At 40.0% G+C, this 12,726-nt stretch overlaps 1 protein-coding gene across 2 annotated transcripts in view; it reads right to left on the reverse strand.

Moving 5' to 3' along the window:
* The window catches only part of LOC132381729 (solute carrier organic anion transporter family member 2A1-like), a 223,150-nt gene that overhangs the window by 176,636 nt on the left and 33,788 nt on the right, over nucleotides 1-12,726 (reverse strand). For both annotated transcript variants that reach the window (XM_059951311.1, XM_059951304.1), the window contains exon 3: nucleotides 3,141-3,303. In XM_059951311.1, coding sequence (XP_059807294.1) covers nucleotides 3,141-3,303 — 163 coding nt within the window. The remainder of the gene's footprint in view (nucleotides 1-3,140; nucleotides 3,304-12,726) is intronic.

A 12,726-nucleotide genomic window follows, 5' to 3' on the forward strand; every position in this document is an offset into this window, starting at 1 on the left:
GAGTCTGGATGGCTACATGGAGTTTAGAAAATTAGAGGGCTATGGGTAATGCCTAGGTAGTTCTAAGGTAAGGAAATGCTTGGCACAGCTTTGTGGGCTGAAAGGCCTGTATTGTGCTGTATGTTTTCTATGTTTCCAAGGCTGCTGATGTGTGTCCAGAATAGCCTTGGATAATAAGTGTAGTACCAGCAACTCCAATAAACAAGATACTAGATCCCTGGAACCAGGAAGGAGAATGCATCTGGGAGTAAATTATGAATCCTGATAACAGGGAACAGGAAGAACTGTTAGACTCATGCTGAGAGATAACTGATGATCATGTACTGACTGTGGGATGCTAAACAAAGTTATGTGAAGTTGTTTGTCTTGCTGTATAAATATGAACTCTGTATAACCTAAAAATCAGTTCAGGTGGTGGTGGAGACTACGGCAGACTCTCCATGAATTCATGTTAATAAACTCTTAAAAGAAAACTTGAAGTCACTCTGGCATTCTTAGTTACTGTTTCCACAACAGTTAAGTGTGAGGTATCGCACTTTGAGAGGTCAAATGAAAGGAGAAAGCATACAGTTAATAGAATTAAAATACAGGGGATCTAGGTCACAGTTGACTGAAAGCAGGTATGGAAGTGCATGAGGTGATTAAAACTGTATGTAACATGCTTGCCATCAGGGTAGAGGGACTGTGTAAGGAAATAAAACCGCTGTCAGACAAAACTTTAGTCAGACCACACCTGAAGTGTGATGTACAGTTATAGTTGCCCATATTAACAAACACAAAATACCTTGGCAGGTCAGGCAGCATCAACATAAAGGAAAAAAAATGAGGTTTCAGGCCAAGACCCTTCATCAGGATTAGAAAGGAAGTGGAGGAGGGCAGGAAGAGCGAGAAGGAGGAGTACAAGCTGCCAGGCAATAGATGAAGTTGGGAGAGGGGCTTGCTGCGTAGGTGGAGAAGGGGTGGTAGTTGGAGAAGGGAAAGAAGAAATCCAGAGAGCAGAGGAGAGTGGACTAATGAGGAGGAGAGGCACCAAATTTAATCAGCAGATTAGAGCTGTGGATGGTGACACAGTCATGGGTACACAGGGAGTAAAGGAGGGGTCAGTACAGGGGCTCCTGTATTGAGAGTCAGAGGGGTGGAGGTGAGGGAGCCCTTTCCTACCACCTGCCAGCAATCTGTCAAGAAGTCCAGGATCCAGCTACACAAGGCAGGGTCAAGGCCAAGGTCTCTGAGATTCCTGTTGAGCCTGGATGGAATTGTGAAGTTCTTTGAAGCAGGAGAGCATCCTCTTTAAAGAACAGGGTTTTCTTTCCTCTACTATTGATGTTGCCTTCATCTGCATCTCCTCTATTTCCCAGACATTCACCCTCATCCCATCTTCCTGAGTTGGGATTAAGCTCCCTTCATCCTCACCTACCACTCCAAGAGCTTCCACTTCCAGCACACCATTCTCAGTAACTTCCATCATCCTACACTAAGCCTAAGCACATCTTTCTTTCCCTCCCACTTCCCACATGGATTGCTCTTTTCATGTCCATTCATCCCTTTCCACTGATCTCCTTCCTGGCACTTAGCCCTGCAAGTAGGACAAGTGCTATACCTACTCCTTCACCTCCACCCTCACTACCATTCAGAGCCCCAAACAGTTCTTCTAGGTGAGGCAACACTTCACCTGAAGTCTGTTGGGGTCATCTCCTTTATCCAGTGCTCCTGGTGCAACCTCCTCTGCTTTGGTGATACTCAACATAAATTGGGGACCCCTTTGAAGTACCGGCTACCTCATAACAAGAGTTCTGTCTAATCTTTCCTTCCTAAAGCTTAACTATGCTTCCTTCTTCCTCTTGGCTGGAAGTTTTGCATCTCAGCAATCTACTATCCTTTCCCTGCCTCAATGGGACAAACATATCCAGAAATCAATGCAAGTGCTTCCTAATCAACCTCCACATTTCTGTGTATATTTCCCTGAGAACATCTGTTCCTAATTTACACTCCCAAGTTCCTGCCTAATAACATTGTATATATCCCTCCCCAAGTGAAACATCTTCCTACTGGTCTGCTCCTATCCTTGTCCAAGGCTATGCTAAGGGTCAGGGAGTTGTAGTCACTGTCTCTGAAATGCTCACTCACTGAGCAATCTGTCATCTAACCCGGTTCATTGCCCAGTCCCAGATCCAATATAGTCTCTGCTCTAGTCAGCATGTCCATATATTCTCAGGAGACCTTCCTGGGCACACCTAATACATTCTGCCCCATCCAAACTTCTTACAGTAAAGAGGTGCCAATCCATATTAATTTTAACTAGTAATTGAAACCTTATCTAAACTAGTTCCTTCTGTCTACACAACTCATATCCTTCCATTCCCTACATACACATTGCCTACATTAAAGCCTGTTAAACACCTCTATCATATTTGCTTTCATCATCACCCTGGCAGCATATTCATCGGCAACCACTACTCTATTAAAAATAGATGCATGGTCTGTACATCTCACTTGATCTGATTCCACTCACCTTAAATATATGCCCCTCAATCTTACAAACTTTTCAGTTGCTCCTTCAGACTCAGCCATTCCACAGAAAACCACCCAGGTTTGTCCAACCTATCCCCATAGCATAAGCCCTTTTATGCTGATAGAATCCTGGTAAACTTTTTCTGCACATTCTCTGAAGTCTCACCATCCTTCCTACAATGGAGGACCTGAATTGGATACAGCCCAACCAGGGTTTGTGAAGCTGCAATTTAATTCTTTACTCTTGAATTCAGTGCCTGTTCACTTTCCACCCTATCAACTTGCGTGGCTATTTTCAAGAAGCTATGGACTTGAACTCAAAGATCCTTCTGCAGAACAGTTGTGTCCTGCCATTGTGCACTACCCCTTTACCTCTGATCTACCAAAGTGCACTACTCCACACCTGCCGTATTCTATATTACCACATGCCATCAATATTATCATTAAACACTGGCTCAGGTTGTGAGGCCTACATTCCCTTGAACAAAAACATTAAAAAATGTATATCATTCTGTCCACTCAGAGTTCAAAATGCCAGAGATTTTTAATAATCTAATTTTCCACTTGTATCTCTTTATGCTTATTAACAGGTAAGAGAAAGTAAATCCAGCAGTACTGTGCTGCCTTACCGACTATGGTCTTGCTGTACTGATATGGCTCAAATATGTAGTGGGGCAGTGTAAGCAGGAAGGTTCCAGCACTGAGTAGAAGGCCGCCTAATCCAACCACTTTTGGGCGGTGAACTCGACTTCCAAAATAACTAACAAAAATAATCAGAACTGAGTTCCCAACCTGAAAGAAATTACAGCAGAAGCTGTTACTTGTGAAAACATAATGAAGGAATATATTTCAAATAAGAACGATTTATTATAAATGTCACTCACCATTACCCTGGACATTACATGAGCAGATTAAGTGCAAATCCACTATCTCCAAGTGCAATTTTAATCAAATAGCAATACTGTCTTTAAAAGAAGTGATTGGATCATCTAATCCAATTTCATTTGTACCACTTTCATCTGTTTTCATTAGGAAGTATCTGAAGTATGGTCCTTGATTGTGTTCTTTAACAAAGTTCCTCAAATTCACAGCAATATGCGTAGCCACATAGTCGTGAGTGTTCAGCGAGTAGAGCAGTGGCTAAGCACACATCCGTGCATCACCAGGCAGTGACACAGCCAAAAAGAATACTCTTTCACCATACATCTGTAGGAAATTAGCCAGAGTTTTTGATTGCATACCAAATTTCCTCACTCCTAATTAAGTATTGCTGCTGTCATGCCACCTTTATGATTGCATCAATATGTTGGGTTCAAGATAGACCACTGAGATGTTAATGCCCAGGAACTTGAACCTGCTGAACTCTCAATAAGCATTGTTGTGGTGTGTGTCCTTTTGACTTCCCCTTCCTGAAGGCCATAATCAATTCCTGGGTCTTAAAGGCATTGAGTACAAGGTTGCTATTATGGCACCACTCAATCAACTAATTTAGCATGCTCCCATACATTTCTCCCATCACCATCTGAGATTCTGCCAATAACAGTGGTGTCATAAGCAAATTTCTAAATACCATTTTAGCTGTAGCTAGTCACATAGTCGTGAGTGTAGAGGGACTAAAGCAGTGGACTAAGCACACATCCTCACATCACTACCAATGCCTCCACAGTCTTTTCAGCTACCTCTTTCTGAACACTGGGAGAACAGTCCACCTTTTGACTGTCCAGCTTTCCAAGTACCTTCCCCTTAGTGATAGCAACTGCACCCACTTGCACATCCTGACACTCTTACATTTCTGGGATATTGCTAGTGCCTACCACAGTAAAGACTGATGCAAAATACTTATTAAGTAGGTCCGCTATTTCTTTGTCCACTATTACTACCTCTCCAGCGTCACTTTCCAGTGGTTCCATATCTACACTCCTCACTTTTACTCTTTATATATCTGAAAGAAGTTTGTATCCTCATATTATTCAATAGCATACCTTCATATTTCATCTTTTCTCTCCTTATGACTTTTTAGTTACCTTTTGTTGGTTTTTAAAAGCTTCCCACTCCCCTGACTTCCCACTAATTTTTGCTCTATTATACAGTGGCATGCAAAAGTTTGAGCACCCCTATAAAAATTTCTGTTACTGTAAACAGCTAAGTAAGTTAAAAGATGACCTGATTTCCAAAAGGCATAAAGTTAAAGATGACACATTTCTTTAATATTTTAAGCAAGATTACTTTTTATTTTTCATCTTTTACAGTTTCAAAATAACAAAAAAGGTAAAGGGCCTGAAGCAAAAGTTTGGGCACCCTGCATGGTCAGTACTTAGTAACAACCCCTTTGGCAAGTATCACAGCTTGTAAATGCCTTCTGTAACCTGCTAAGAGTCTGTCAATTCTTGTTTGAGGAATTTTCGCTGATTCTTCCTTGCAAAAGGCTTCTAGTTAGTGAGATTCTTGGGCCGCCCTGCATGCAGTGCTCTTTTGAAGTCTATCCACAGATTTTCGATGATGATTAGGTCGGGGGACCGTGAGGGCCATGGCAAAACCTTCAGCTTGCACCTCTTGAGGTAGTCCATTGTAGATTTTGAGGTGTGTTTCGGATCATTATCCTGTTGTAGAAGCCATCCTCTTTACATCTTCAGCTTTTTTATAGACGGTGTGATGTTTGCTTCCAGAATCTGCTGGTAGTTAATTGAATTCATTCTTCCCTCTACCAGTGAAATGTTCCCCGTGCCACTGGCTGCAACACAAGCCCAAAGCATGGTTGATCCACCCCCGTGCTTAACAGTTGGCGAGGTGTTCTTTTCATGAAATTCTGCACACTTTTTTTCTCCATACATACCTCTGCTCATTGCGGCCACCAAAAAGTTCTATTTTAACTTCATCAGTCCACAGGTCTTGTTTCCAAAATACATCAGGCTTGTTTAGATGTTCCTTTGCAAACTTCTGATGCTGCATTTTGTGGTGAGGACACAGAAAAGGTTTTCTTCTGATGACTCTTCTATGAAAGTCATATTTGTGCAGGTGTTGCTACATAGTAGAACAGTAGAGCAATGCACCACCACTCCAGAGTCTGCTAAATCTTCCTGAAAGTCTTTTGGAGTCAAACAAGGATTTTGATTTGCCTTTCTAGCAATCCTACAAGCAGTTTTCTCAGAAAGTTTTCTTGGACCTCCAGACCTCAACTTGATATCCACCATTCCTTTTAACTGCCATTTCTTAATTACATTATGAACTAAGGAAACGGCCACTTGAAAACACTTTGCTATCTTCTTATAGCCTTCTCCTGCTTTGTGAGCATTGTTACGTAACCGTGACACGTGACTGTGGTGTACTTGTCACGTGACAGGTGCTGAAGCTATACTGGACTTGAAGTAAAGGTCTTGTGATGGTGGAGTGACGTCATTTTACCGCCAGTAGAGGTCATGTGACAGGTTTTTTTTACAGGGTATAAAAGGAGGACCCCTCCCTGTGATGAGGGCAGTTCGTAGTTGGATTTGCCATGTTGACTTCATGCCACTGCATGATTTAATGTTATGATGCAGTTTAGTTGAAAGATGAAGTTTTATCTAATGCCTAAAGTTTAAAAGGTCTTTGCCAGCAGTTTCTTTATAATACTGCTAGTTGAGAATCATTGGAGAGTGAAGATCGGAGTTCGGGAGTGAAAAGATCGGGGAAAGTCAATTTTGACAGTGAAATGGGTTCGACCTTGTTTGATCCTCATTCGGAAGGAATTCGTTGACTGTGCTCGTGTTAATCCCTGTGAATAGCAGAAAGGATTGGGAACAGTGTTGTAAAGGAAAGGTCAGTGCCTTTAAGCCGTTTCATTTCCTCTTCATAAAATTCTTCGTGGGAAAAGTAGTTTGACTGGGAATTGCAACAACACGACGTGAAAGAGAATTTAAATCATCTTAAAAAGTCTCTCCCTTAAATGGACTGTAAGAATTTTGAACTTTTGCAACATCGTTTTAAGAACTGTTTAAGCTTCATTGTTTTAAGAACTGTTTAAGCTGCCGCACTGCAGCTGATCTCTGGTTACGTGAGTGGTTTGTTTACCTTTGGGGGTTTGTTTTCAGTGTTTAATAAACGTGTTATAAACAATAGGTGCAGAAGTAGACCATTCAGCCCCTCGAGTCTGCACCGCCATTCTGAGATCATGGCTGATCATTCACTGAGCTCTGATTTTACTCACCAATCTCCTATGTGGCACCTTATCAAATGCCTTCTGAAAATCTAGGTACACTACATCCACTGGCTTACCCTCATCTAACATCCTTGTTACACCCTCAAAAAACTCCAACAGATTAGTCAAGCTTGATTTGCCCTTGCTGGCTCGGCCTAATCCTATTACTGCCATCAAGATGTGCCACTATTTCGTCCTTAATAATGGACTCAAGCATCTTCCCCATGACTGACGTTAGGCTAACAGGGCGATAGTTCTCCGTTTTCTCCTTCCCTCCCTTCTTGAAAAGTGGGATAACATTAGCCACTCTCCAATCTTCAGGAACTGATCCTGAATCTAAGGAACATTGGAAAATGATTAGCAATGCATCCGCAATTTCCTGAGCCACCTCTTTCAGAACCCTCAGGTGCAGACCATCTGGACCTGGGGATTTATTAGCCTTCAGTCCTATCAGTCTACTCATCACAGTTTCTTTCCTAATGTCAATCTGTTTCAATTCCTCTGATATCTTATGACCCTGGCCCATCCATACATCTGGGAGATTGCTTGTGTCCTCCCTGGTGAAGACAGATCTAAAGCACGCATTAAATTCTGTTGCCATTTCCCTGTTTCCCATAACAATTTCTCCCAATTCATTCTTCAAGGGGCCAACATTGTTCTTAACTATCTTCTTTCTCTTCACATAGCTAAAAAAGCTTTTGCTATCCCCTTTTATATTCCTGGCTAGACTGAGCTCATACCTGATTTTTTCTCTCCGTATTGCTTTTTTAGTTAAGATCTGCTGTTCCTTAAAACTTTCCAAATCATCTGTATTCCCACTCATCTTAGCCCTGTCATACTCTTTTTCTTTAATGCTATACAATCTCTGACTTCCTTTGTCAACCACTATGGCCCCTTCCCCCTCTTTGAATCCTTCCTTCTCATTGGAATGAACTGTTTTTGCATCTTTTGTATTATCCCCACGAGTATCTGCCACTGCTGATCCACTGTCTTTCCTGCCAGGGCATCCGCCCATTTAACTTTGGCCAGCTCTTCCCTCATGGCTCCGTAGTCTCCTTTATTTAATTGCAACACTGACACCTCTGATCTGCCCTTATCCCTCTCAAATTGTAGATAAAAACTTATCATGTTATGATCACTACTTCCTAATGGCTCCTTTACTTCAAGATCACTTATCAATTCCTGTTCATTACACATCACCAAGTCCAAAATAGCCTCGTTCCTGGTTGGCTCAAGCACAAGCTGTTCCAAAAATACATCCTTAGTTATAAAAACCCCTGCCTCACTCGTATGTTTATTGTTGCTTGAATCCGTAACATAAATATGGAGGCTACATCCGGAATGGGTCATTTGAGTTTAAATGCTTGCTAAGTTTTGAATCGGTGTTTTGGAAAAGGGGAAAACTTGATTCTTTTGTTTGATTGGCTTGTGAGTGGTATTCGGCAACAATGAATATTGATGAGTTTCTGGCTTCGCCTGATGCGGAGGTGATAGCGAAGGCAAAAAAAAACTGAGGTGTCTCAGATAGCTAGTAGATTGCAACTTAAAGGTATTTTGAAGACTACATCAAAGGCTCTAATACAAAGAAAAATTGCCTCACACTATGTGGATTCGGGTGATTTTGATTAATCAATTTTAGAGTCATTTCCAATAAGTGATATAGAGATGCAGTTGCAAATCGAACAAATGAAGTTGGAACAAAGTAAAGCAGAATTGGAGCATTGTAGGTTAGAAGCTGATAAAAAAAAAGGGAATTTGAAAAAGCGATGACGGAATTAAGGTCTGGGAATCAGTCTTCTGGTTCCAGAAAACCGTTTGTTGCTAGTCAAGAAATTAAATTGGTCCCTCCATTTAGCGAAACAGAAGTGGAAAGATATTTCCAACATTTTGAAACGATTGCTCAGATTTCAGAGTGGCCGAAAGATAAATGGTCAGTGTTGTTACAGAGTGTAATTAAAGGCAAAGCACAAGAAGTTTATACAGCTTTAACTGCTGCACAAGCACTTGATTATGATATTGTGAAAAAGCATATTTTAAAAGCATATGAATTGGTCCCAGAAGCATATAGAGAAAGATTCAGAAGTTTGAAGAAGTCTGTGGAAAAAACTTATGTGGAATTTGTCTATGATAAGGCTGTGTGTTTTGAGAGATGGGTTTCTTCTAAAAATGTAAATGGGGACTATGATACATTGAAAGAGCTGGTTTTAATGGAGGAATTTAAAAGAAGCATCCCTGTTGAAGTAAGAACCTACTTAAATGAGAGGGATACTGATACATTGCAGGACTCTGCTAGATTAGCTGATGAGTATGTTTTAATCCATAAGAATAAAATTCCTCAGGGCAGAATTTTTAAGAGGAAAAATAACATGGAGACTCAGGGTAAATCAGAAATTAAATCAGAAGTTAATGAGAAAGGTAAGGAGGAAGGAAGAGCTGTGAAGGAAAGACAGCTTGGTCTTATTTGTAACTATTGTAAGAAACCTGGTCATGTAATAGCTAACTGTTTCAGATTGAAAAAGAAAAAGAATGAAGCAGTTCCAGATGCTTGTGTGCAACATACTGAAGCACCTGTAAAATTACAGGGTTTGATAAACACAAATGAGGTTTTGTTAGAGTCTGACCAAGTTAAAATGGGATATGATCATTTTATAACTGAAGGGTTTGTATCCTTGAAAGAAGGATCTACTCTGGTGCCAATAAAAATCCTTAGGGATACTGGAGCTTCTCAATCACTGATGTTAGACAGTGTATTGAAGTTTAATGAAGAGTCTGATACTGGTGAGGTAAATTATATAAGAGGTGTTGGGAGTGATTTTATGCCTGTACATTTGCATAAAGTAAATTTAAAGTCAGGGTTAGTTACAGGATTTGTTAAAGTAGGATTACAGCCTAGCTTACCTGTGAAGGATATTTCTTTATTGTTAGGTAATGACTTGGCAGGTGGACAAGTTTTTCCTGAAGTGCATTTGACAATGGAGTCAGAGGAACCAGAGATGAATTCTAACACAGATTCTTCCTGTTTTGTGACTAGAGCTATGGCTAAAAAGATTGATGCGCAGAATGAGGTTGTTACTCATGACTATTCAACTCAGGATTTGAGTTTTGAGGATGTGTCAGAGACTTTCTTAACTTCGTTGTTTGAACAACATTTTTGGAGTAAGTCTGACTATGAAGATTTATCTCTGTCTCGGAAGGAGATGATAGCAGAGCAGAATATAAAATTAAGATTTTAAAGATTATAATCTTTATTATATTATAATCTTTTAAAGATTATAACCTAAGATTATAAAATTAAGAGAACAAGCTCTACTAGATAGTGAAATTGAGAAGGTGCCAGTAGAATATTACTTGGAAAAAGGAGTGTTGATGAGGAAGTGGACTAGTAAGGAAATACACACTAATTTGTTGAACTATGTTTTGAAATTTAAAGACAGGTTACATAAAGCTTGTAGCTTAGCCAAGGAAAATTTAAAATTGGCTCAGGAGAAAATGAAAATTTGGTATGATAAAGAAGCTCGGATGAGGAAGTTTAAGCCTGGAGATAAGATGTTGGTTCTTTTCCCAGTGCAAACGAATCCTTTACAAGCTAGATTTATGAAATTGTGTCTAAAATCAATGATGTAGATTACATGATAAAAACTCCAGATCGTAGAAGGTCAACACAACTTTGTCATATAAATAAGATAAAACCATATTTTGAGAAACAATCTGATACTGTGACTGTTGTGGTTAATGATAATGAGTTTGATTTAACTAGGAACATGATAGATGATCTATCTGAATTTCATTCTAAATCCAATTGTTTCTGTCAGGTTACCAAATTCAACCATTCTGGAAAATATTGATGAGAAACTAGCACATTTACAGCTACAGCAGAAACAACAGATGAAGGAATTAATTTTTAAATATAAGGATTTGTCTCCAGATGTTCCGAGAAGGACTACTATAGCTTCACATGATGTAGATGTTGGAGATGCCAAACCTATTAATCAACACCCATATAGGATGAACATAGAAAAATGTGAACTTGCTGAGAAAGAAATTAAATATATTCTAGAGAATAATATTATTAAACTTTCTAACTCAAATTGGAGTTCACCCTGTGTTATGGTGCCAAAACCAGATGGTAGTATTAGGTTTTGTACGGACTATAGGAAGGTGAATGCTGTAATGAAAACAGATACATATCCAATTCCTAGAGTAGATGATTGTGTAGATTTAGTTGGAAAAGCAAAGTCCCTTACAAAGATTGATTTATTGGAAGGTTATTGGTGTGTTCCATTAGTGGACAGAGGTAGAGAGATTTCTGCATTTGTAACTCCATCTGGGTTATATGAATATAATGTTCTTCCATTTGGGATGAAGAATGCCCCAGGTACTTTTCAGAGGATGATTAACACTGTAATTCAGGGATTGAAAGATACTGATGCTTATCTTGATGATTTAGTGACAGGAAATGATACTTGGGAAGCACACATTATATAACCATATAACCATATAACAATCACAGCACGGAAACAGGCCATCTTGGCCCTCCTAGTCCGTGCCGAACCCTTAATCTCACCTAGTCCCACCTACCCGCACTCAGCCCATAACCCTCCACTCCTTTCCTGTCCATATACCTATCCAATTTTACCTTAAATGACACAACTGAACTGGCCTCTAATACTTCTACAGGAAGCTCATTCCACACAGCTATCACTCTTTGAGTAAAGAAATACCCCCTCGTGTTTCCCTTAAACTTCTGCCCCCTAACTCTCAAATCATGTCCTCTAGTTTGAATCTCCCCTACTCTCAATGGAAACAGCCTGTTCACGTCAACTCTATCTATCCCTCTCAAAATTTGAAATACCTCGATCAAATCCCCCCTCAACCTTCTACGTTCCAATGAATAGAGACCTAACTTGTTCAACCTTTCTCTGTAACTTAATTGCTGAAACCCAGGTAACATCCTAGTAAATCGTCTCTGCACTCTCTCTAATTTATTAATATCTTTCCTATAATTTGGTGACCAGAACTGCACACAATATTCCAAATTTGGCCTTACCAATGCCTTGTACAACTTTAGCATTACATCCCAACTTCTGTACTCAATGCTTTGATTTATAAAGGCCAGCGTTCCAAAAGCCCTCTTCACCACCCTATCTACATGAGACTCCACTTTCAGAGAACTATGCACAGTTATTCCTAGATCTCTCTGTTCCTCTGCATTCCTCAATGCCCTACCATTTACTCTGTATGTTCTATTTGGATTATTCCTGCCAAAATGTAGAACCTCACACTTCTCAGCATTAAACTCCATCTGCCAACGTTCAGCCCATTCTTCTAACCGGCATAAATCTCCCTGCAAGCTTTAAAAATCCACCTCATTATCCACAACACCTCCTACCTTAGTATCATCGGCATACTTACTAATCCAATTTACCACCCCATCATCCAGATCATTTATGTATATTACAAACAACATTGGGCCCAAAACAGATCCCTGAGGCACCCCGCTAGTCACCAGCCTCCATCCCGATAAACAATTATCCACCACTACTCTCTGGCATCTCCCATCTAGCCACTGTTGAATCCATTTTATTACTCCAGCATTAATACCTAACGACTGAACCTTCTTAACTAACCTTCCATGTGGAACTTTGTCAAAGGCTTTGCTGAAGTCCATATAGACTACATCCACTGCCTTACCCTCGTCAACATTCCTTATCAACATTCCTCAACATTCCTCGTCAACATTCCTCACTTATTGCGGTGGAGAAATTGTTTGAAAGGCTTTCAAAAGCTAACTTAACTATTAATTTAGCTAAGAGTGAATTTGGACATGCCACTGTGACTTACCTTGGTTATGTTGTGGGTCAAGGTAAGGTAGCTCCTGTTCAAGCAAAAGTTCAGGCAATTTTAGAGATTCCCACTCCAACGGGGAAAAAAAACTCTCAGATGATTCTTGGGAATGGTAGGATATTATCGAAAATTTTGTAAGAATTTTGCTAATGTTGCCCTTCCATTAACTAACCTTTTGCAGAAGAATGTGAAGTTTG

This window comes from Hypanus sabinus, chromosome 2 (genome assembly GCF_030144855.1).
Source record: "Hypanus sabinus isolate sHypSab1 chromosome 2, sHypSab1.hap1, whole genome shotgun sequence".
Classification (NCBI taxonomy): domain Eukaryota; kingdom Metazoa; phylum Chordata; class Chondrichthyes; order Myliobatiformes; family Dasyatidae; genus Hypanus; species Hypanus sabinus.